Source organism: Ursus americanus, chromosome 5 (genome assembly GCF_024610735.1).
Source record: "Ursus americanus isolate L20-20 chromosome 5, mUrsAme1.1.p, whole genome shotgun sequence".
Classification (NCBI taxonomy): domain Eukaryota; kingdom Metazoa; phylum Chordata; class Mammalia; order Carnivora; family Ursidae; genus Ursus; species Ursus americanus.
In genome coordinates this window covers 83,152,673-83,176,960 of record NC_142131.1, presented here as the reverse complement: position 1 = coordinate 83,176,960, position 24,288 = coordinate 83,152,673, and the positions used below count along the sequence as shown (strand labels likewise).

General features: G+C 36.6%; 1 protein-coding gene across 1 annotated transcript; it reads right to left on the bottom strand.

The window, feature by feature from the left end:
• Positions 1-8,076: 8,076 nt before the first annotated feature.
• LOC123779404 (olfactory receptor 2W3-like) lies at positions 8,077-9,024 on the bottom strand. The gene has a single exon (XM_045777495.2). It carries the CDS (start codon positions 9,022-9,024, stop codon positions 8,077-8,079), a length of 948 nt encoding a protein of 315 aa, XP_045633451.2.
• Between the last annotated feature and the right edge of the window lie 15,264 nt (positions 9,025-24,288).

The window sequence follows — 24,288 nt, the reverse complement described above, 5'->3', positions numbered from 1 at the left end:
ACATGTTCTTTTGAAGGCCGAAAGTTGAGAATAAATCTTAGTAGACAAAAAATTAATAATTAACACAGAATTTTGGGTATAGGGTGGGAGTGTGTGCATGGCTAACAAACAAGGTGAAGAAAAGTTATCAATGCAGAGTAACGATTTAGCCAATTCACTAAGCAAACTAAAAGGTCCAAAAGCCATTTATTTTAATGAAGTTCCTCAAGAGTCCCCCTTTCTTGAAGCATTCCATGAATCAGATGGGGGAAGATGGGTTAACATCATCTTTATGAAATATCTGCAAAGATTACAAAGATAGCCAGGAACGCCTCTGCATGGTGAGAGAAGTCATATCACAGAACTGACCGTTAATTCTTATAATATTTAAGTATTGAATTGGGTTAAATCTTTCTTTCTTAAAAGATTTGTTTACTTATTTGAGAGAGAGTGAGAGAACAAGGGAAGAAGGGTTGGAGGAGGAGAGAGAGAGAATGTCAAGCAGACTCCCTGCTGAGCATGGAGCCTGATATGGGGCTCAATCTCACAGCCCTGAGATCATGACCAAGAAGTGGATGCTTCACTGACTGTGCTGCCCAGGAGCCCCTAGGTTAGATATTGATCTGCTTCTATCCAGTTGATCTTTTTAAAATATGTAGGTTGTACAATAAATTTTTGGTTCTTTTATACTGTTCTTGTATTCCTCTAAATTCCACATATACTTGATTTCTTTAAATATCACTGTTTTTCCTTTGGAATAAGCCAATGAGGATAAGAGAGACAAAAAGGGAACTAATAAATGTTAAGATAGCATAGTTTTTAACATCTTGATACATTAAAACATTTTCAAAGAGGATATAGCCTCAAGTTAGGGTTAAAGTGAAACTTTCCACTTTGATAAAGCAGAGGATGGCATTCTTTAGGGAAAAATCAGAATACTAAGTTTCCCTCTACCTTCTGGCACTGAGATTGCAGTTATCCAATAAATGGGAATGGACAGAAAGAGGTCATTTCAAAAGTCACAAATACACTTTGATAACTAATTTTTGGCAAGTCTGGCAATGAGATCATTGCAGTCCCCCCTTTTCTTTGTGATGTATGTAGGAATGAGTAGCTGCTATGGTGATTCTGGCTGTTGCCTAAAGCAGTTAGGCAGAAATTTATGTACCCAACACATGAGCACCTCACTTTATAAAACAACAATTAACAGACATGAAAGAAGAAAGTAACAGTAATAACATAATAATATGAGTATTTAACACACCAATAACATCAATGGATTTACCATCCAGAGAAAATAAAAAGGAAAGAGTGGCTTTGAATGACACATTAGACCAGATGGATCTAACAAATGTACTGAGAATTTTCTAACCCAAAACAGTATATACATTATTATCATATGTATATGGAACACTCTCCAGAATATATCACATGTTAAGCCATAAAACAAGTCTCACCAAATTCAAAAACACTGAAATTATATCAAACAACTTCTCTGAACACAGTGCTATGAAACTAGAAATCAAGCCACAAGAAGTCTGGGAAAAACAAAAATGCATAAGGCTAAGTAACATGCTATGAAACAATAAATGAGTCAACCAATAAGTCATAGAAGAAATAAAATTATACATGGAGACAAATGAAAATGAAAACACAATAGTCCCAAAATATTTCAGATGCAGTGCAATCTGTTCAAGGAAGAAATATTACACCATTACAAGCTTACCTCAAAAAGCAAGAACAATCTTAAATAACCTAACCTTACAACTAAAGGTGTTAGAAAAAGAAGAGCAAACAAAACCTAAAACAGTAAAAGAAAAATGATAATACAAATAAATTGAATAGATTTAAAAAATATATATAATAGATCAATGACACCCAGAGCTTGTTCTGTGAAAATATCAATGAAATTAATAAACCTTTAGCTGGCCTCATCAATATTTCAAATAGAGAGAAAGAGAGAAATATAGAGGACACGAATAAATGAAATAAAAAAAAGAAGGAAGAGAAATAACAACTGATACCACAGAAATAGACTATAACAGAATATTATGGACAATTATGTACCAACAAATTAGACAACCTAGAAGAAATGGACTAATTATTTTTTTAAAAAAAGATTTTATTTATTTATTTGAGAGAGAGAGAGTGAGCAAGTGAGAGTGAATGCAAGTGTGAGAGGAGCAGAGGGAGAGGGAGAAGCAGACTCCTCACTGAGCGGGGAGCCCAATGCTGGGCTTGATCCCAGGACCTGGGATCATGACCTGAGCTGGAGACAGATGCTCAACTGACTGAGCCACCCAGCACCCCCAAAATGGATTAATTCTTATAGCATATAAACTTCCAAAACTAAATCATGAAGAGAAATAAATTTTGAACAGTGTGATTATTAGCAATGAAATTGAATCTGTAATCTCAAAGTATTACTCAATCTTCTTGGAGTATGTACCTGAGAATCAGAGAGTTCTGCAGGGACTTCAGTTCTACTGGAAGTAGAATCTGGTCTCATTTAACAAGCAGACCAAAACACACCTAGTTAAAACTCACCACATTCTGGCCAAGGACCAAATATTACACAATGCAGGCAAGGAGAGCCTCTTCAGATGACTGACCTGAAGGATACAGCAGCCAACACACTACAGCAGAGTGCACACAGCACATCCAGAGACATTCCCTGAAGAGACAGCCCCAAGATAACACATGACCTCTTCTTCATAAATCTGTTACTCTTAGGGACAGGAAACATAAAAGGCTTTTCTACACATAGAAGAAGGCAGAGACTTAGACAAATGCCAACATGGAGGAATCCATCACAAACTGAAGAATAAGATAGGGCCAGCAGCAGAGAACTAACCAAAACAGATAGAAGTAACATGCCTGATGGAGAATTAAAGCAACAATCATAATGATATTCACTGGGATTTAGAAAAAACAAAAAACAAAATTGGAGACATTAGTAAGAGCCTTCCTTACCTCAGAGATAAAAGAGTTAAAAAAAAGAATCAGTCAGAAATGACAAATGCAAAAACTGTGAATGGAAGAAAAGCTTGATGTAATGAGCACAAGGCTAGAAGAAGCAGAGGAAGAAATAAGTGATATAGATGACAAAATAATAGAGGAACCTGGGTGGCTCAATCAGTAAAGCATCTGCCTTCAGCTCAGGTCATGATTCTGGAGTTCTGGGATAGAACCCCATATCAGGATCCCTGCTCAGCAGAGAGTCTGCTTCTCCCTCTCCCTCTGCTCTTCCCCCTGCTTGTGCTCTTCTGCTCTCTTTCTTTTCCTCTCAAATGGATAAATAAAATCTAAAGGAAAAAAAAGAAAAGCAAAGAATGGAAAATAATGAAGCTGAATAAAAGTGAGAAAGTATTATGGGGCATGAGAATAGATGTAGGGAACTCTGTGACTCCATCAAAATTAATAACATTTGCATTATAGGAGTCCCAGAAGAAGAGAGAGAAAAGTGTGCACAAATTTATTTGAAGAAATAATAGCTCAAAATTCCCTAACCGGGGCAGAAAACAGACATCCAGATCCAGGAGGCCCAAAGAATTCCCAGCAACATCAACAAAAGCAGGTCAATACCAAGACATATTGTAATTAAATTTGCAAAATATTATGATGAAGAAAAAAAAAACTCAAAAGCAACAAGAGAAGATGAAATCCTTCATTTACAATAGAAGTTCCATAAGATTAGCTGGAGATTACTCAACAGAAAATTGGCAAGCCAGAAAATAATGGTATGATATATTCTATGTGCTGAATGGGAAAAATCTGCAACCAAGAAAACTACCCAGCAAGGCTATCATTCAGAATAAAAGGAAAGGTAAAGAGCTTCTCAGAAAAACAAGGACTAAATCTAACCAAAGGTGTGAAAGACCTGTATTTTGAGAACTATAAAACACTGATGAGAGGCGCCTGGGTGGCGCAGTCGTTAGGCGGCTGCCTTCGGCTCAGGGCAGGATCCCGGCATTCCGGGATCGAGTCCCACATCGGGGTCCTCCGCTGGGAGCCTGCTTCTTCCTCTCCCACTCCCGCTGCTTGTGTTCCCTCTCTCGCTGGCTGTCTTTCTGTCACATAAATAAATACAATCTTAAAAAACAAACAAACAAACACTGATGAAAGAAATTTAAGAGATATTGCATGCTCGAGGATTGGAAAAACAAATATTGTTATGCAAACAATGAATCATGGAACACTACATCAAAAACTAATGATGTACTGTATGGTGAGTAACATAACATAATGAAATTAAAAAAAATGTCTATACTACAAGCAATCTACACATTCACTGCAATCTCTATCAAAATACCACAAAATATCAATAGCATGTTCCAGAGAACTAGAAGAAAAAAAATCCTAAAATTTATATGGAAATACAAAAAGACACTGAATAGTCAAAGCAACCTTGAAAAGGAAAAGCAAAGCTGGAGACATCACAATTCTGGACTTCAGATTATATATCACAAAGCTTTAGGGATCAGAATAGTATGGTGTCGGCATAAAAATAGGCATATAGATCAATGGAACAGAATAGAAAACATAGAAATGAACCCTATATGGTCAGCTAATAGAAATGAACAGCTATATGGTCAGCTAATCTTTGACAAAGCAGGAAAGAATTTCCAGTGGGGAAAAGATAGTCTCTTCAGCAAATTGTATTAGGAGAACTAGACAGCAACATATAATAGAAAGAAACTGGACCACATTGTCTCTTGTGCTCTAATAAATAAATAAAATCTTAAAAAAAATAAAAGAAAAGAAAAAGAAAAAAAGAAAACCTTCATACTTTTGGAGAATAATTTTCAAATTGTGCCAATTTGTTTTATTTTAAATGTTTGTCCAAAAATGACAAAGGGCAAGAAACCATAGCAAAATATTATGGGTTATGTCTACAATGATATTTCAATTTCCCAGTTCAAAACTGCATTTTACCTTCTTTCCACTCTTCATCAACAGACATTCTCTGCCACGATTCAACCTCTCACTATGCTTCAACTGGTGACTAATTCTTACATTGTAATGAGGACATAGAAACAGTGAAGAACTCTATATATTATCTCCATAAAAATACACAGTCTTGCATCTGTTTATATATACACTATCTTTTACCCTATCAAAACTGAAATGTACTGGTTCCTATTGAAAGCCTTGAATTCACCAACATTTGTCATTTTTAAAGACCCACTCTTATACTAGATACTTCTGACATCAATAGATCCTTCCTCTGCATTTACATATTAGCTTCAATTTACAAACCCATTTAGTATATCCTATTTTTAAATGAATCAAAACATGAGGCATTGCCTCACTTATGTGTTTCCTTTTTTATACAATAGAGTATTCTAGCAAAACTTCCACTCTTTCACCTTCTTTCTTTCTTCACCACACTGTAAATGAGATTTCATACTCAACTGATCCTCTTAAACTATTGTCAACATCACCAACATCTCTTTGTTGGGTCACTTACATGCTTTCTCTTGTAAGTTTCTTAGTAGTATTCCAAACACTTGATGACCCCATCTAGAGCTTGGTTTCAAAAGACAAAAACAAACAAAACCCCACTATTTATTTTCCATTCAATTGTTGGTCATTATTTATTTCTGCCAACCAAACCATCATCAAACCTAGTGGAAACTACATTATTATGCTGTCATTTATGAGTAACAAGTTTTGACTTCACAGGAATGGCTCATCTTTGTTCCATGTTCTGGCTGTGTGGACCACTTGCAAGGCTGTACTGGCTGGGTTTCTGGCTCTGGTCGGATGACCTCATTCACCAGTGCTGGAGGCTGGAATGGTTGGCTCATGCCAACTGGACCTATCTGTTCATATTGCCTGTCAGCATTCAGTGGTGCGGTGTGAGCTTAATTTACATGGAACCTAGATCCCAAGGAAAAAAGTAGCAGCCAGGCCGCTGATGAACTGGGCCCAGGATTGGTACAGCATTATAACTACCAAACCCTGTTGACCAAAGTGAGTCACATGACCAGATCATATTGAAGGAGTCATCTGTGGATGGAGGGGGCTACAGACATGCATAGGATGGAAGTAATTGGTAATAGTCACCTTTGCAAACAATTGACCACACTGCCCAATACTAATGTTTTGCTGGTCCCTTTTCCTCTACCTGATTTCTAAACATTAATTCATTTTAGGATTTAGTTCCAGTCTCTTTCTTTTTTTTTATTTTTCTTTTCCTTTAACTTGTTTACTTCAGTTATCTTTTCCATTTCTACCCCATAAATGGGCAATTAAATCTGAAGCATTTAAATAACATCTGTATTCTGGTGAATTCCAATTAATATTTCCAAACCTGCCTTTCTAACCTGAGCTCCTGACCTTTTATATAGCCAACACATTTATATCCTTGACTATTTTATTATTTATGTCAAACATAATTTGTCTAAAGCGGAACATTTGAATCCCTACCCCAACTGCATATCTGCTTTTACTTTAGTCACTTCCATTCCAGGAAATGTTCCAATAAACACCTATTTGTTAAAATTACAAATTACAATTTACATCATTCTTAATTCCTAATAATTTCTCAGTCCACAAGTGCCGTTAGAAAATACTCTTGGCTTGATCTCTAAAATACATCTCTGATTGTAAATTTACTCTTTCCACTGATAATTTTATTGCAAACCATTAGCTACTGTTGCCTCATTTACTGCAGTAGTCTTTTGTGTTTTCGCTTTTGTCCCAAAATATCCACTCTCTGTAGAACCGATGGAGTAGACCTATAAAATTAAAAATAGTATTATTTACTTTCTCAGCAATTCCTGTGTTGCAGGTAAACTTCCTAGTCTGTCACATTGCCTGTCAGATTCTCCATGCTCTGGCCTTTTCTACCTCTCTGATTCTCTCTCCATTTCTATCTCTCTAGAACCCCACTCTATGCACAATGGCTATTTCTCTGATCTCAAAGCATGCCAAGCTTACTCTTACCTGACAGAATTTAAACTTAACATGCCTTCTCCTGGAGTGACTGTGGTAGGTCTTCCTTTTCATTATCTGGGTGCAGGTAAAATACCTTCAAGGAGATTCCATCTTTCCCAACTTCATTGTTACTTCCCGCAATATCAATATATATAAATATATAAATATAAATATATATATGTAAATATATATATGTAAATATATATATATTAAATATATATGTATATATGCTTAAATTTTATTTACAATTATCACTAAATGATAGCTTTATTCTTTGTTATTTATTGTCACCAGCATACACATTAATAGGTAAATTTCACAAAATCAGGGGCCTTGTCACTGTTGATCAGAAGTTTAATCCCAGCACCTAGAATAGTGCCTGCAAGAGATTTGCCATTCACTAATTGCTGTTGAATGAATAAACAGATAAAATGGAATAACAGCCACATTTTGCTATGGGAGTGTTGTTTTTGTTTTTGTTAGTTTTCTTGTAAGAAAATGGAAATGAAATATAAATGCTCGTCCATGCTGACAGATCTTATCAAGATTTGTAAAAGTGAATAATTATAATAAAATATTCAATATGCTCTGATGGTTAAATATTTCAGAAAGTTTAGGTAAAAGGAATTTCATTTTTATTTTCTCTCTTTCCTTTCTAGAAAAAATGGCTCTATTCACTGTCCCTAGCTTTTCAGCACATTATGTGGACCATCTAGACATTTGTGGATTAGCAATGATTAACAGATGTTCCTTTGAGAACTATTATATTTGATATCATATTTTATGTGCTCCTGCATGACTTGCACAAAAGAAAACTGGTTGAGGGGCGCCTGGGTGGCACAGCGGTTAAACGTCTGCCTTCGGCTCAGGGCATGATCCCAGCAATCTGGGATCGAGCCCTGCATCAGGCTTCTCCGCTGAGAGCCTGCTTCTTCCTCTCCCACTCCCCCTGCTTGTGTGCCCTCTCTTGCTGGCTGTCTCTCTCTGTCAAATACATAAATAAAATCTTAAAAAAAAAAAAAGAAAACTGGTTGGGCCATAAACTCTGTGATAAAATATGCCCAAACTCTGGCAGGTGGTAATCATGCAAGATAATGGAAAAACATTTTTTTGTAGGATTTTAACATAAGGAGGAATTGCTATCATTGTGTTTCATTATAATCTCTTTCTTAATCCTAGTTTTCCCAAAACCAATCTTCTCAATGCCCCCTTCACCTCTTTGTTTCTGAGGGTGTAGATCAGGGGGTTCAGGAGTGGTGTGACAATGTTGTAGAAAAGAGTGAGAAACTTCCCCTGGTCCTTGGAGGAGCTGGTTCCTGGTTGCATGTACATGTAGATGATGTTTCCATAAAAAAGTGAGACGACTGTGAGATGGGAGCTACAGGTGTTGAAGACTTTGTGCCTCCCTGAGGATGACTGGATACTTAATACAGCTCTCACGATGTAGCCATAGGAGATCAGGATGAACACCAGGGGTGACAGAACAATGCCCACTGCCAAAATAAAGGCAATGCCTTCAACGACAGCTGTATTGACACAGGCCATCCGGATCAGGGCAGGCATTTCACACAGGAAGTGGTGTACTTTGCAGTACCCACAGCGGGGTAGCCACAGAGTCATTGGGGACATAATCAAAGAGTTGGCCACACCACAGCCCCAAGCAAGGGACACCAAGCCCTTGCAGAGGTCTGGATTCATGATCACCATATAGTGGAGGGGCTTGCAGACTGCAACAAACCGGTCATATGCCATGACAGCCAGGAGCAGGCACTCCACACCACCCAGACCCAGAAATAGGAAGAGCTGGATGGCACAGCCTGTGTAGCTGATGGTCTTGTCACTTCCATTCAGGTTATAGAGCAGCTGAGGGATGGAGCTGGTGGTGAAACTGAGGTCCAGGAAGGATAGGTGGGTGAGGAAGAAGTACATGGGAGTGTGGAGGTGGGGGTCCAGCCGGGACACCAGGATGATGGTAGTGTTGCCCACAAGGGTCAGGAGATATGCAATCAAGATGACCACAAAGAGGATCCTCTCCAGATGGGGGCGGTCAGAAAACCCCAAAAGGATGAAATTTCCCTGGGTGCTCTCATTGGTCCCATCCATCTCTACTGTCCTCAGGAGAGTGGGAAATTGAAAAAAAAAAAAAGTATTTCACAACCACTAATCATTCCATATGTCTTCTAATAAAAGTGTGTGTGTGTGTGTGTGTGTGTGTGTGTGTGTGTGTGTGTGTGTAGCTTAAAACCTTAAAAATTGAGACAATTGGATGGAAATTTTTATAATTTGTCATAGAAATCTACTGAAAACAAAACATAAAACCTGAACACCACTTTAAGAAGAACAACATTTTTGGTGAAAATTTTAAAAAATATATATTTTTAGATTTTATTTATTTATCTTAGAGAGAGAGAGAGCAGGTGGGAGGAGCTGAGAGAGAGGAAGAAAGAGTCTCAAGCAGACTGCACTGAGCATGAAGCCTGATGCAGGACTCAAACTCAAGACCTTGAAATCATGACCTGAGCTGAAACCGAGTTGGGCACTTAACTGATTGCACCAACCAGGCACCCCTAAATAAAATATTTCTTAATAAGGTAAAAGAATAAATAGTAAACTGGCAATATACTGGAGACATTTTCCTAAAGATGGACAAAATCTTTAGAATATGTAAATATCTTACAAAATTTTAAGGAAATAGTTTTGTTTTTCTTTGTTTTTGATGGAAAATTTGTATATTCTTCCTCTAGCTCTTAAATCACCCAAACGAGGCTACATGTGAACAAGCAAAATGAGTCCATTTGTATTAGACCTGACCCTAGGGCAAAAGTTGGGACATTATCCCAGTGTAAATTCATTTTCTCTCCTTTTCTGTGAATACATTTTCTCAATGTTCCTGAAGCTGATTAGAAGTGCTTGATAGCTATTAGCAGTTAGTAATTCCTGTGAAAGTCTGCCTTTTCCCAAACTTCTCCCAAAAATCTCAGGTTTGAGAGAGCATATTTTGGGTTCTCTGGTTTTTGTGATCTTTAATTATCAGGGTGATACGTGAATTTATCCACCTGGTAGATAACCACCACAGATCATGGTAACAGTTGTCCTCTATGATTAATCTTTTAGAAACTGAGTACCTAACATAGTCACTTCCATATACCACACTTTTCACATGGTAATACAGTGTCTTGTGTATTTACCTCTCTTGAATTACCCTCACTCTCCATTCCAAATCCAGTTTTTGAAGATATAAATGATTATAGTCACATTCATCCTACAACTCCAATCCCTGGTATTTGCCCTGTATTCAGTAGGAGAACCTAACCATAGTGATTCACATATTAATTTTTGCAAGAGTTTATTAAATTCCCAATGACTCTAGAGGATTTTTTTAACCTGCTTTTTAAAAATTGAGGAAAGTTAGGGGTACGTGGGTAGCTCAGTTGGCTGAGCATCTGACTCTTGGTTTTGGCTCAGGTCATGATCTAAGGGTCGTGGGATCAGCCCCACATAGAGCCCCACACTCAGCATGGAGTCAGCTTGAGGATTTGGTCTCTCCCTCTGTCCCTTCCCCCCTCATGTGCTCTCTTTCTAAAATAAATAAATAAACAAACAAATAAGTAAACAATCTTTAAAAAATGAAATAAAATAAAATTTGGGAAAGTTAGATAAAATGTTATTATGCAAATTAATGACAGACTAAGTGAAATAATTATTCAAACATACCCTTTTTTGTTACTTCCTTGTTTTGTTGTTGTTTTTCATATATCTGAGTGAAATGAAAGTCCTTAGCTTTCATTTCCACAAAAGTGGGGAAATTGCTCTTTTGCACCTCTTTTCTTTCTTATCACTGCCAATTTTCTCTACATTGGGGCAATCTTTGGTTTTTATTCTTTGTTTGTTTGTTTTCTGGTTTCCCATTGCTTGTTCCATTTGGCTATAAAGAGCTTTTTCCTAAGACTTGACCATTTGTCAATGTGGTAGTAGCTCAAACTCCAGTTAACTAAAACACTATCTTTAAATTTCATACAGGTTAAAGTGTTTTTTTTTTAAATTGTCATTTAAAAAATCTAAATCTCACCAACCATGAGAGACTATGGACTCTGGGAAACAAACTGAGGGCTTCAGAAGGGAGAGGGGTGGGGAAATGGGATAGGCTGGTGATGGGTAGTGAGGAGGGCACGTATTGCATGGTGCACTGGGTGTTATATGCAAGTAATGAATCATGGAACTTTACATCAGAAACTAGGGATGTACTGTATGGTGACTAACATAGCATAATAAAAATATTATTATTAAAAAAATAAAATAAAATAGGATTTTAAACTCCATATTATTAGTATTCAACAAGAAAACACTTGAGGACAAAATCTTTTGGTTCCTAAAGAATAAACCTATAGTAGAAGAGTAACATATTGGTTTAGTAACTTGTATTGAGGAATCTCATCTAATTCCCTGTCTAATCATAGTGCGTATAATTGTTGACTCAGTCTACCCATGCATTGGGCCCTGGCCTTGTTTTATGTCCACTGTCGTCCTCCTCCCCCTTTTCCTTTCTCCAACTCCTCCTCTTTTTAAATTGCCCTTACCTTTGTTAGTGATCCGCAGTCACTCTTCTGAATTATCCCTCTCTTCCAAAAATATTTGAATATTTCTTTTTTTTTTAATTTTTTTTATTATATTATGTTAGTCACCATACAGTACATCCCTGGTTTTTGATGTGAAGTCCCATGATTCATTAGTTGTGTATAACACCCAGTGCACCATGCAATACGTGCCCTCCTTAATACCCATCACCAGCCTATTTCTTTTGAACATTCTACAGATATAGCTTGGTTTTCAAAAGCCCTACAATTTGCACTAGTTTACTTTTAAACATAATCCCTTACTAATATCTTAGATATCTTCCAGTTAATACTCTCTGGAGCTAAACATTCTTCAAACTCTGTGTCACGTATGCTGTTATGTCTGCTTATAATTTCCTTATCTGTTCTATTACTACTGGGAAATTGTGTCACATAAGTTTTTCAAGATTCAATCATCCTCTGTGAATTTCCTTTATACATTATATATTATTATATGATATATGATATGATATGATATTATTATATATAATATGTCACTTTGTGCCGGGAAACCTAATTATTTGGACTACATTGTGAGCATCACAGTTGTCTTTATACATGTAATTTTAAAAAGGCTGTATTTCAGGGGTGCTTAGGTAGCTCATTCAGTTATGCGTCCAACTCTTGATTTTAGCTCAGGTCATGATCTCAGGGTAATGAGATCAAGACTTGTATTGGGCTCTGCACTGAGCTTGAAGCCTGCTTAAGATTCTCTCTCTTTTTCTCCCTCTGCCACTCCCCCACTGATGTGCATGCACACCTGCTCTCTCTCTCTCAAAGAAAAAAATACTGTATTTCACTATGTTTGTAGAATATAATTAACTTGGTGACAGTGACAGAAGTGGATTCCTGGTGCCTGGTTACCCATCATATCAATACAATGTTTTGATTATACATTCATATTACTGTAACTTTCAATTTTTACCACCTCAATTTTTTACTTTCCCACATCCAGTTTTTGTAGTACACTGATTACAATATCTTGTTTTGGTATTTGTTGTTGCTGTTGTTTTTCCTTCACATTGCCTGTCACCTGGGACTGCCTTTATACTTTCTGTCCACATCTTTACCTATCAGTTGATTTCAAATTTAATTCATACTATTTCTGCAGGTCATTTTCTTTGATTAAATTACACAGTTAAAAATCTTTATGGGTCATTGATATGATTACCTTTTACTCACTCTATTTTGTATCAGTTTGCATATGCCTGCCTATTATTTTATTTGAAGTGTAGTTCAATATTTATTTTATGTTAGGTATTTGATTAGATAACTTCAGTAGAAATAAATTATAATTATACCATTTAAATGATATTCCTGTCTATTTAACTTTGAATTTGCCAATGTGTGCCATTTGTTCATTTCCAAGTGTGTTCTGGATTATTAAATTAAATTCTTTAAGAATAAGTTAATTTTTCTCTGTGTGTGTGTGTGTGTGTGTGTTTGCACCCGCTGAAGGATTTCAAGGAAGATTGTTAATTAGCAAACTAATGGACAATATGAGAAGTGAAGGAAGTGTCAAAAGAAATACAATATGCAGACCAGATCCTTACTCACTATTTTTGGTGGCATCTTGCCAAGTGTAGAATCAAAGTAGCTAAAGTTGTCTGATTACAGAAGTAGAAGAGACAGATGGTTTAACTCCAGCAAATCACTCTGCTTTGTGATTTCTACCTGTCATTTATCGTCTTGGCCCTGTCCCCAGAGGAGGTATAGCTTAAAGCTGGTGGGTTGTGAATGACTCTTTCCAATATCACAGACCATGACAGCAATCCATGGGAGAGAGAGATAAAAGACATACCTTCTGAGCTTTGTCCTTTTCTATTTAACTCTGAAGGACCTCAACTGCCCTGTAGAATGGTTTTTATGGAGATAACATGGGAAGGATAGTTACTCTGGAGAGAAGCCTGGGAGACAGTGCAGAGAGGATATAGAATAATAGGGATTTTGATGCCTCAGGGGACTTCAAATTCCCAGGAATCATTAGTGTGTAAATTGGAAGATTCAGAAGCAGAAGTCAAGAGGGGGGGCGCCTGGGTAGCGCAGTCGTTAAAGCGTCTGCCTTCGGCTCAGGGCGTGATCCCGGCGTTCTGGGATCGAGCCCCACATCAGGTTCCTCCGCTGGGAGCCTGCTTCTTCCTCTCTCACTCCCCTGCTGTGTTCCCTCTCTCGCTGGCTGTCTCTCTGTCACATAAATAAATAATATCTTTAAAAAAAAAAAAAGAAGTCAAGAGGGAAATCAACCATACTTCTGTGCTATAACAATCATAACTGTAACTATATACATAACTGTAAGTATATATATATATATTTCTGCTTATGACACAAATGAGGAAATCTGAGGGTTTGTTGTTGTTGTTCTGTTTTGTCTTGTCATGATAGGAAATGCCCTTATAACTTCATTTTAGTCAAAAATATGAAATTAATTCAAAATTTCTACAAAATCTAATAAACCAATTTAGCTCTTCTCTCTTCTCCAAGCAGTATTTTACTATCACAGCCAAGCAAGACCTAGCCATTCCCATACCAGAAGTTACAGCACAGCAATGTCTCATTTCTCTTCCCTTTTATCACATATCCAGTAGAATGAAGGCTCAAGGGGCATCTGGAGCTTTTCCGTGGAGCAGCTTATGGGAAATGGCATAGCATCTATTTTCATAGACTGTAGTAAAGAATATGAATTACTGAGTTTAATTTTTTCTGGATTGGTAAAAGGAGTGCCAGCACACATGCATTAAAGCTTTAACTACAAAATCTCACTGAGTAAATTTGAACTAGCAATCTATCCTGTTAGGTAGTAACTTTTATTATGCAAATATATCCCTAATTTTCTTATAGGGCTTGTGAAAACAAAAGAGATAATGTAATTTGATAATGTGGTATATCAATCAACCTAATAATTTCACGAAGAAATAAACAAATCATTTCTTAAATAAAACTAAGCAGATAAATCATTTAAAATCTTCATTTAGTTAATCTTATGCTTTCAAGCAAATAAAAGAGACCCTTGCCTTCTCCCTTCTGTTCGTAAAAAAGAAAGTTTTTACGATAAGTGATGGAGCACACGAGAAATATACTAATTGCTTGACAGAGACAAAAGGAAGCAAGAACAGTTTAATGAGTCCCAGCGCTGGCAGTTCTTCTGCCCAGGAGACTGCACATTCACGATTCTAAACTTGCTCAGCACATTCCATCCTTAAAGAAAGAATCCTAATTTACTCTCCCCATACAGGTTCACACATAGCGGACTGCCTTGTATCTGTGGGCTGGAGTTCCCACAAAGAGATATAATTGGTGTATTTATTTAATGTAAACAAATAATGCAAATCTTTCTACATTTTTCATGTAAACAATGCCATTCCATTCTCTTCTCTTTGGTAGACTTGATAACAAAGAACTAAAATATAACTTAGGAAAATCCAAAGCCCATCTCCATTTCTACTGATATTAGGGTATAAGGAAATGGTAGCAATACCAATAGCAGATATTAAGATTAAGTCAGATATAAAATAAATATTAGTATCAATAGGAAATCACTAGAATATGCAAAAATGGAGATTTTAATTTTATAAAAGAAAAGATTCAAAAATGTAAATTAACAAAGGGGCACCTAGGTGGCTCAGTTGGTTAAGCATCTGTGTTCAACTCAGGTCATGATCTCAGGTTCCTGGATTGAGCCTTGCATTGGGCTCCATACTCAGTGGGGAGCCTGCTTCTCTCTTTCCCTTTACCCCTCCCTCTGTTTGTGTGCTCTCTCTCAAATAAATAAATGAAAATTCCTAAAAAAAGTAAAATAACAAAAAGTAAAATAAACCAACCTGTACAATGATGGTGGAGAATGTATTTTTTCATTATTTTGAAACAAAGAAATGAGATTCTCATATTAGTTTATGACAAACATATTTTTCCTAAAGTCATGCCTTGCTTGCAAGAAATTAAGAAAATACATATTGAACAACTTTTATATGCCTAAAAATATGATGTAAGTCAGCAGGCATCTTGTATAGAAACTTTGAGACATCTGTGTCTGGTTGGGGAGAGTTGATCTGCTCCAATCTGAACTGGTTGTTCCCCATATCAGATGCAAAACTGGTATCATTGACCCCCAATCTCCACCTTTACCTGTTGTATTGGGTCTCCAATGACTCTCATCTTCTCCCTTCATTGTTTACTATTTATTTTTAGAGGAGCACATCTTTTAAAGTTTGCTGGAGAGATCAAATTATTGAGATCTCTACATGAATGAAATTATGGGTAGCTATAATATTCTATTTTGAAAATTGCTCAATTGTCTTTCAGTTTGTTATTAAGAAGTTGAAAGTCATTCTGGTTTCTGACACATTTTTCCCTTTAGAGAAACTTGTGAATCTGTTATGTGTTTTGAGCATACCAAATACTACAATATTTTCATCAACTGACCTGAAGGATTTCAGGAAGCCCTTTAATGTGATCACACATGACTTTCAGCTCTGAGGAATGTTCTTGATTTATTTCGTTGATTATACCTTTCCTCTAATTCCTCTGTTCTCCAGTTATAAAACTGCTATTACTCAGTGCTGGAGTTCCTATACTAAATTTCTATTTTTTTATCTCTTATTTTTATTCTTTTGTGTCTTTATACTACCATCCTGAATATTTTCTCATTTTGAACATTTAACCATTCTATTGGTATTTTTTAAATTGACCATCACATTTTTAACTAGCAAGAATAAATTTTGATTTTATGAATTAATACTTCTGTATATCCTATTTTTCACTTTAGATCTTCTTTTATATGTCTTAAAATTAATTTTTCTAAGATTAATTTTTCTTCTTATCCTGTGTATATTTCGTCAAAGTTTCAATCTTTTGCTGAATTCGGTTTATATTTTTCATAAAAATGAATTTCCTCATATATCTAATAATCCTTCTCTGTTCATTATATGAGTGAGCCATTCAAATAAAGTTCTGAGGAGGGGTAAGCCTTTGTGAAAAGTAGCCAATATAAGTTATCAAGTGAGGATTTCACTTTATTGTTAGAAATTGAAAACACTAGGGGCTGTAAAAGAAAACACTAGGGGCTGTGGCTTTGTTATTTTCAGCTGGCCATCTTCTATGGATAGGATATTTCAATCTCTTCTCTAGGGGTAATGAAGATGGCTGCAAGTATTATCAAACAAATGGGAAAGAATTGGGTCTCCAATTCAGGATGAGGATGATTACATACACTTCTATTGTCAGTTTGGGAATCTGCAGCTGTCACTGCTATACCCTCTGGTTAAAGTCTCTAAAGAAAAGCTTTGGAGATGTGTCATGAAAAAGGTTGCTTTGGCCGATGTTGTAGAGGTTGCTACCTATGTTCTCCTCTAGGATTTTGATGGATTCCTGTCTCACATCGAGGTCTTTCATCCATTTGGAGTTTATAAGAACTAGGAAGATTGGTAGGGGAAGAAAGGGATAAAGAAAGGGGGGGGTAATCAGAAGAGGGAATGAAGCATGAGAGACTATGGACTCAGAAACAAACTGAGGGCTTCAGAAGGGGGTGGGGGAATGGGATAGACTGGTGATGGGTACTAAGGAGGGCACGTATTGCATGGTGCACTGGGTGTTATCCGCGGCTAATGAATCATCGAACTTTACATCAGAAACCAGGGATGTACTGTATGGTGACTAACAATATAATAAAAAAAATTCAAAAAAAAAAGAAAAGCTTTGGGTTTTCATATGATCCTGTCAACCATGTAAACCTGAATCAATTCATGTGTTCTCCAAAATTGAAGCAATAAAAACAAAAGCATTTAAAACCACCCAGATTTTATGTTAGCATATAAATAAACACAAAGCAACCAAGTCAACTTTGGGGACCATACTAAAACTGAAGGACAGTAACAAACAATACAAAGTGCTGTGTGTTGCAGCGTCTAATCAGTGTCAGGCAGTCAGAATTCTAAGATAACCACAAATGATCCATTCCATAGTAAATCACCTTCCTTTAGTGATTATGACTGGTTATTATCCCCATAATTAGGCTATGTCAAAAGTTAAGGGATTTTTTGGAGTGCCTGGTTGGCTCAGTTGGTTAAGCATCTGCCTTCAGCTCAGGTCATGATCCCAGGTCCTGGGATCAAGCCCCACATTGGGCTCCCTGCTCAGCAGGGAGTCTGCTTCTCCCTCTCCCCCGCTCATGCTCTCTCTCATTCTCTTTCTCTCTTTCTCACATAAATAAATAAAATATTTTAAAAAATGAAGGGATTTTTGCCTATGTAATTAAGATTGATTTAATTCAACCTTAATTTTCCTATTCAGTTGGCTTTGAAATATTATATATATATATATATATATATATTTATATATATATATATATATATATATATATATATATATAACGTTTGTCTTAGAAATAAAAACTTTTTTATTTATAATAGTAGTTGCCTAAGAGATACCAAACATGGATGTTGTGTTTTAACAAGCTGGTATAACCAGATCAAACAGATAAAAGAACATGGGCTTCCAGGAATCTGGTGAGCCATTTTTTACTGAACTGAACTGAACTGAACATTCTTGATGAGTTATATATATAAGACTTGATTTAACAAACTATGTATAGACCTAATGATGCATCTCATCTTATCCAGAATACTAGTTTCCAAAACTTAATTAACATAACCACAGAAACCCCATTTTATAGCACTTAAAAATCTGATTATTTCTCCTTAGTCAAATAGTAAGTGAATTTATTCATTGGCATCTTCCCTTTTGTTTTTAGCTAATATGCTCAGATATATATTTACCTCTGGAAGTATTTGTTTTATTTTTGAACTATCTCCTAAGATTTTGACCTTCCAAAAAATATCTCAAAATTGCAGCCTGGGGGGCGCCTGGGTGGCACAGCGGTTAAGTGTCTGCCTTCGGCTCAGGGTGTGATCCCGGCGTTATGGGATCGAGCCCCACATCAGGCTCCTCTGCTATGAGCCTGTTTCTTCCTCTCCCACTCCCCCTGCTTGTGTTCCCTCTCTCATTGGCTGTCTCTATCTCTGTCGAATAAATAAATAAAATCTTTAAAAAAAAACAAAAAACAAAACAAACAAACAAACAAAAAACAAAATTGCAGCCTGGGAACATGCCAGAGTACGAGGATCCTAATCTCAATTCATCCCACAAATTCTCCTAGATAATAGCCATATTGGTGCAACTAATCCAGAAAATCAACCAAATACCACAGAACAGACTCCTCACAATTAATCCTGGAGAGAAGGCCACATGGATAGGGTGGAGTCCCAGTTGGGAACCAAACTAATCTTCAAGGCTAACCACAAAAAAGGGGGGACACCTAAAGTATGGGGACTCCACCGCAGACATAGGGGACCTGCAGTCCCCATAACATTGGGTTTTGAAAATGGGAGAGGCTTAACTGTGAATTCTCATAATCAGTGAGGCTTATCACCAGGATCTTTAAAAATCAGCACGCTTGGTTGTAGGGGAGCTGGAGGGTGATAGGAAAATGAGTCCTCACCATTAAAGAAAGAGCATAACAAACAACTCTTCCAAACTACAACATGGAAGCAGCACCCTGAAAAGTACCTGGGGTATACAAGGAGAATTATTACTAATCTCAGAATGTGCACTGAAGGGGCAGGGATGTTTAGGAGACTTCTCCGAGAATAAAACAGCTGGCAGACACAATTTCTTTTCTCCAGCCCCAATATAGATACCCTGACACCTGTGTGAACCAGCACTCTCAATATACCTTGCTAAGAGCCCACACCCAGCTCCTGTGATCTCCTGTGGACTTGCCCCATCCAACCTGTGCATACTCAGTAGGAGTCTCTCCAATGCTGCTCCAGCCAGACCTCATTCTTCAAGCAGCCCTGGTAGGAATCTAGGCATGCCTTGCTAACACTATGAGCCCCATTCCCATGTTCTCCTGTGGACACACCCCATTTAACCTTCTGTACTCAGGAGGAGCCTCTCCAAAGCAGAACATGACTCCTTTCATTCTGAAAGCAGTCCCGACAGTGACCCCAAAACTCTAAAGTGAGCCTAGACTGGTTAGAAGGGAAGATAACCACACACATCTGTTTAACTATTGCCTCAGCAGTGGATTGAGGAAGACATCTGATTAAACTGCTAGCCCCATCCACCAACAAAAACCTTACAGGGAGAAGCAAGAAGAGAGAGCCCTGTAGTTCAGGGTCACTGCAATCCTAACAGACAGACGGGGGGCAGACAATTTGTCTCACTGCCAGCTCTGCCCCCAGTGAAAGCCTCTTGGGGAACAAGACAGGAAATAGACCCTGCAGTTGAGTGTTACCATCGTTCTAGCAAACTGGCTGAGGGCAGATGTCTGAGCAAATACCAGGCCAATGTAGCCCAAGACGCACTCCTTAAGAGCACAAGGACCAAAACATGCTCACACCAGGCGAAGAGGGCCATTGCTACTGACTGAACTGGAAAAACAAAAAACAAAACACACACACACACACACACACACACACACACACACAAAAACAAAAAAAAACAAAAAAAACAAAAAACAAAAAAACATGTCTCAATCACAAAAGTAAGGCACATGCAACACACTTGGGAGACACTCTTGGGGCATCTGCTTCTGGTGAATATGGGACATTGCACTACAGAACCTTTTCTTCATAAGGTCACTACTTTCAAAATCAAGAGACACAACTGACTTTCCTAGTACATAGAAACAAAGACAGAGTTAGGCAAAATGAGGAGACAGACAATGATATAAAAGAACAGAACAAAATCATACCCAACAACTAAATGAAATGAAGAAAAGCAATATGTCTGATAGATAATTCAAATGGTCATAAACATACTTACTGGATTGACGAAAGAGTGGAGGATCTCTGTGAGACCCTCAACAAAGATATAGAAAATATTAAAAAAGAACCAATCAGAGATGAAAAACTCCATAACTGAAATTACAAATAGAGGGAATCAATACTATTGAGGAAGCAAAAGAACAGATCAGTGAGTTGTAAGACACAGTAATTGAAAACAGCCAAGCTGAACAGAAATATTAATGATACTAATAATACCGAATAGGTAAAAGGAAGTCAGCAACATCATCAAGTGTAATAATATTTGCTTTATACGGGTCCCAGAAGGAGAAGAGCAAAGGGGGAAGAATATTTATTCAAACAAATAATAGCTAAAAATTTCCCTTATCTGGGTAAAGAAAAAGACATTCCAGGATGAATAGAAAGCCACCACTGAAATCAACCTTAGGGGGTCCACAACAAGACACATAATAATTAAGATGGCAAAAATAGTGATAGAAGTTTTTAAAAGCATGAAAAAAAACCCAGAATTACATATAAGGGAAACACCATAAAGTTATCAACTGAACTTTTAGTACAAAATTTGTAGGACAGAGGGGAGTGACATAATATATTCAAAGAGCTGAGAGGAAAAAGCCTACAACCATGAATATACCACCCAGCAAGGTTATCATTCAGAATAAAAGGAGAAATAAGAGTTTCCCCAACAAAGAAAAGTTTTAAAAAAATCATCACCAGTAAGACAGCCTTACAAGAAATGTTAAAGAAAATTCTTTAAGTAGAAAGGAGAGGCCACAATCAGGAGTAAGAATATTAGGAAACAAACAGAAAAATCACAGGTACTTACAAGCATAATAAAAGTAGTAGATTAATCACTGTGAAAACCAGTAGAGAGGTTAAAGCACAAAAGCAGTAAAATCAATTCTATCCGTAAAAATCAGTCAAGGAATGTACAAAATAAAAAGGTGGGAATGTAAATTGGTGCAGCCCCTGTGGAAAACATATGGAGTTTCCTCAAAAAGTTAAAAGTAGAATTTCCCACAATCCAGTAATCTTACTACTGATTATTTACTCAGAGGGTACAAAAACAGTTATTTGAAAGGATATAGGCACCCTTATATTTATTGCAGCATTATTTATGATAGCCAAATTATGGAAACAGCCCGTGTCCATTTGTCCATTGACAGATTAATGGATAAGTAAGATGTGATATGTAACAAATGAAATATTAGTCAGCCATAAAAAATGAAATCTTACCATTTGTGACCATGTGGATGGAGCTAAAAAGTGCAATGGTAAGATAAATAAGTCAGTCAGAGAAAGAGAAATACCATATGATTTCACTCATACGTGGAATTTAAGAAACAAAGGAAACAAAGAAAAAACAAGAGAGAAACAAACAAACAAAAATCTTTTAACTATAGAGAACAAACCATATGATGTGACTCATATATGGAATTTATGAAACAAAACAACGAGCAAAGAAACAAAAGAAGGAAACAAACCAAGAAACAGTCTCTCAACCATAGCGAAAAGAACTGATGGTTACCAAAGGGATTATGTGTGGGAGATAGGTGAAATGGGTGATGGGATTCTAGAGTAGAGGTGGGTAGGGGGATGGGTGAAATATGTGAATGTCTAGATGAACAACGAGTAATGTATAGAATTGTTGAATCACTATAATGTATACTTGAAACTAATACAACAATGTAGGTTAACTATACTCGAATTAAAATAAAAAAATTAAAACAAACAAACAAAAGGAAAACCTTATCAACTCAATGTAAACAACAAAAACACAAAAACAAACCAAAAAACCCCAACAAACAAACAAACAAACAAACAAACAAACAAACAAACAAACCACCCACCTAATTCAATTAAAAAATGGGCAGAGGACCTGAAAGGACATTTCTAAAGAAGAAATACATATAGCCAACAGACATATGAAAGGATTTTCAACATCACTAATCATTAAGAAATGCAAATCAAAACCACAATGAGATATCACTGCTTGTTAAAGACATTGACTAAAGCCAAAAAAAAAGCAGAAAAAAAGATTTGGTGAGAATGCGGAAGAAAGGGAACTCTTGTGCCCTGTTTGTGGGAATGCAAGCTGGTAGGCACTGCGGAAAACAGTATGAATATTCCTTAAAAACTGAAAGTAGAATTATTGTATAATCCTGTAATTCCACTACTGTCTATTTACACAAAGATAATGAAAACACTTATTTAAAAATTTTTGTATCCCTGTGTTTTTTGCAGCATTTTTTTTTTTTTAGAGAGAGAGGCACTCCTTTTGTTATAAATTTAAATTCCAGTAGGGTTACCAAAAGGGTTATATTAATTTGAGGTGCACAGAACAATTCCGTACATCACCTAGTGCTCATCCCAACAAGTGCACTCCCTAATTCCCATCACCCATTTCACCTATCTCCCACACATATTCCCTTTGGTAACCATCAGTTCTTTTCCCTATAGTTAAGAGACTGTTTCTTGGTTTGTTTCCCTCTTTTGTTTCTTTGCTCATTGTTTTGTTTCATAAATTCCATATATGAGTCACATCATATGGTATTTGTTTTTCTCTGACTGACATTTCTTAGCATAATACTCTCTAGTTCCATTCATGTAATTGCAAATGGTAAGATTTCATTATTTTTATGGGTGAATAATACCATGTTGTGTATATATACCACACCTTTTTTATCCATTCATCTATGGACGGCCATTTGGACTGCTTCAGACATTTCAAAAATAACTTTGGTCAGAGAATCTGAGTCTTAATTGGGCAAATATTGTCTTAGTGATAAATTTCACAATATTTTAAGGAATTAAGAAGAGGTTCCTGATCATAACCTCATTTACACTTACTCCTTACCAGGGAAATATGGTCCTGATAAAGTGAATCTGAATCATGAACTCCTCCTTAAATTTCCATTTGAATCTGTCACTCACAACACAGGTAGTTTTATTCTGGTTACCCTTGACTTGCATCTCCTTCTTAGAACAGAGCTTGGACTCAAGATGCCCCAAGTTTGGGGTTCTTAACCAGAGGCAGGGAAATAGCTCAGAGGGTCTCTATCATCATAAATAGATCAGAGATTTTATGACAAATCCAACAGTCCAAAAGTTTATCCTCATTAGCAATGGGCTGGAAGACAATGGCATTATCTTTCCAGGCCAATGCCAGAGTAAAGAAAAGAAAGATAAATGGGAATTTGTGGGGTTTTGTTTGTTTGTTTGTTTTTTAAAGCATGAAGTTTTGATACAATGTCTTGGAAGTAAGCAGTCTATGTTCATGTCAGCTACTTCTCTTCCCAGTCAATTTGATTTAGAGGTTTCTGGCAGTAACATTGAGTCAGATGTCATTCAATGCCTTCTTCAGCTGTGAGATGTATATCTAGGGGTCAAGTCCCTGGAGTTTGGTTGCCATCTGGGTTGTGAGGAGGTCTTTGAGTAGTCCCTTCCAAGGATATTCAAGGGCAGTCTTTATTCTTAGCGATTCCAAATCAGAACAGTGAAAGAAAATTGGAAATGCTAGTTTGGAGAGTTGAGGAAACTAGAATTCAGGATCTAACCCAGTTTACAGATATGTAACAAAATGTCAAAAGCAAATAACAAGATTATAATCTAATAACTTGAAAGACATGTAGTTTTTCTTTCTACAATTACCCTACATTTTTAAAAGATTGTCACCATAAAAAATAATAATAAATTGCCTCCAACTTGGCCTGATTATTTACATAAATGCAACGGGAATAGTGATTGACACATTTGAAGCTCTTTTTAAGATTTTTTTGCTAAAAACTTGTTAATAAGCTACCAGGCAAATTTTTCAAGGGGCTTTATTGGTTTTATAGAGTCAGTCTTAATTTCTGAAAACTCTCTGGTCATATCTGAGTCTACGCACATCTTTATTAAATATGACAATTCAGCTAAACCCTTGACAATATAACTGCTATTGTCAATTATGC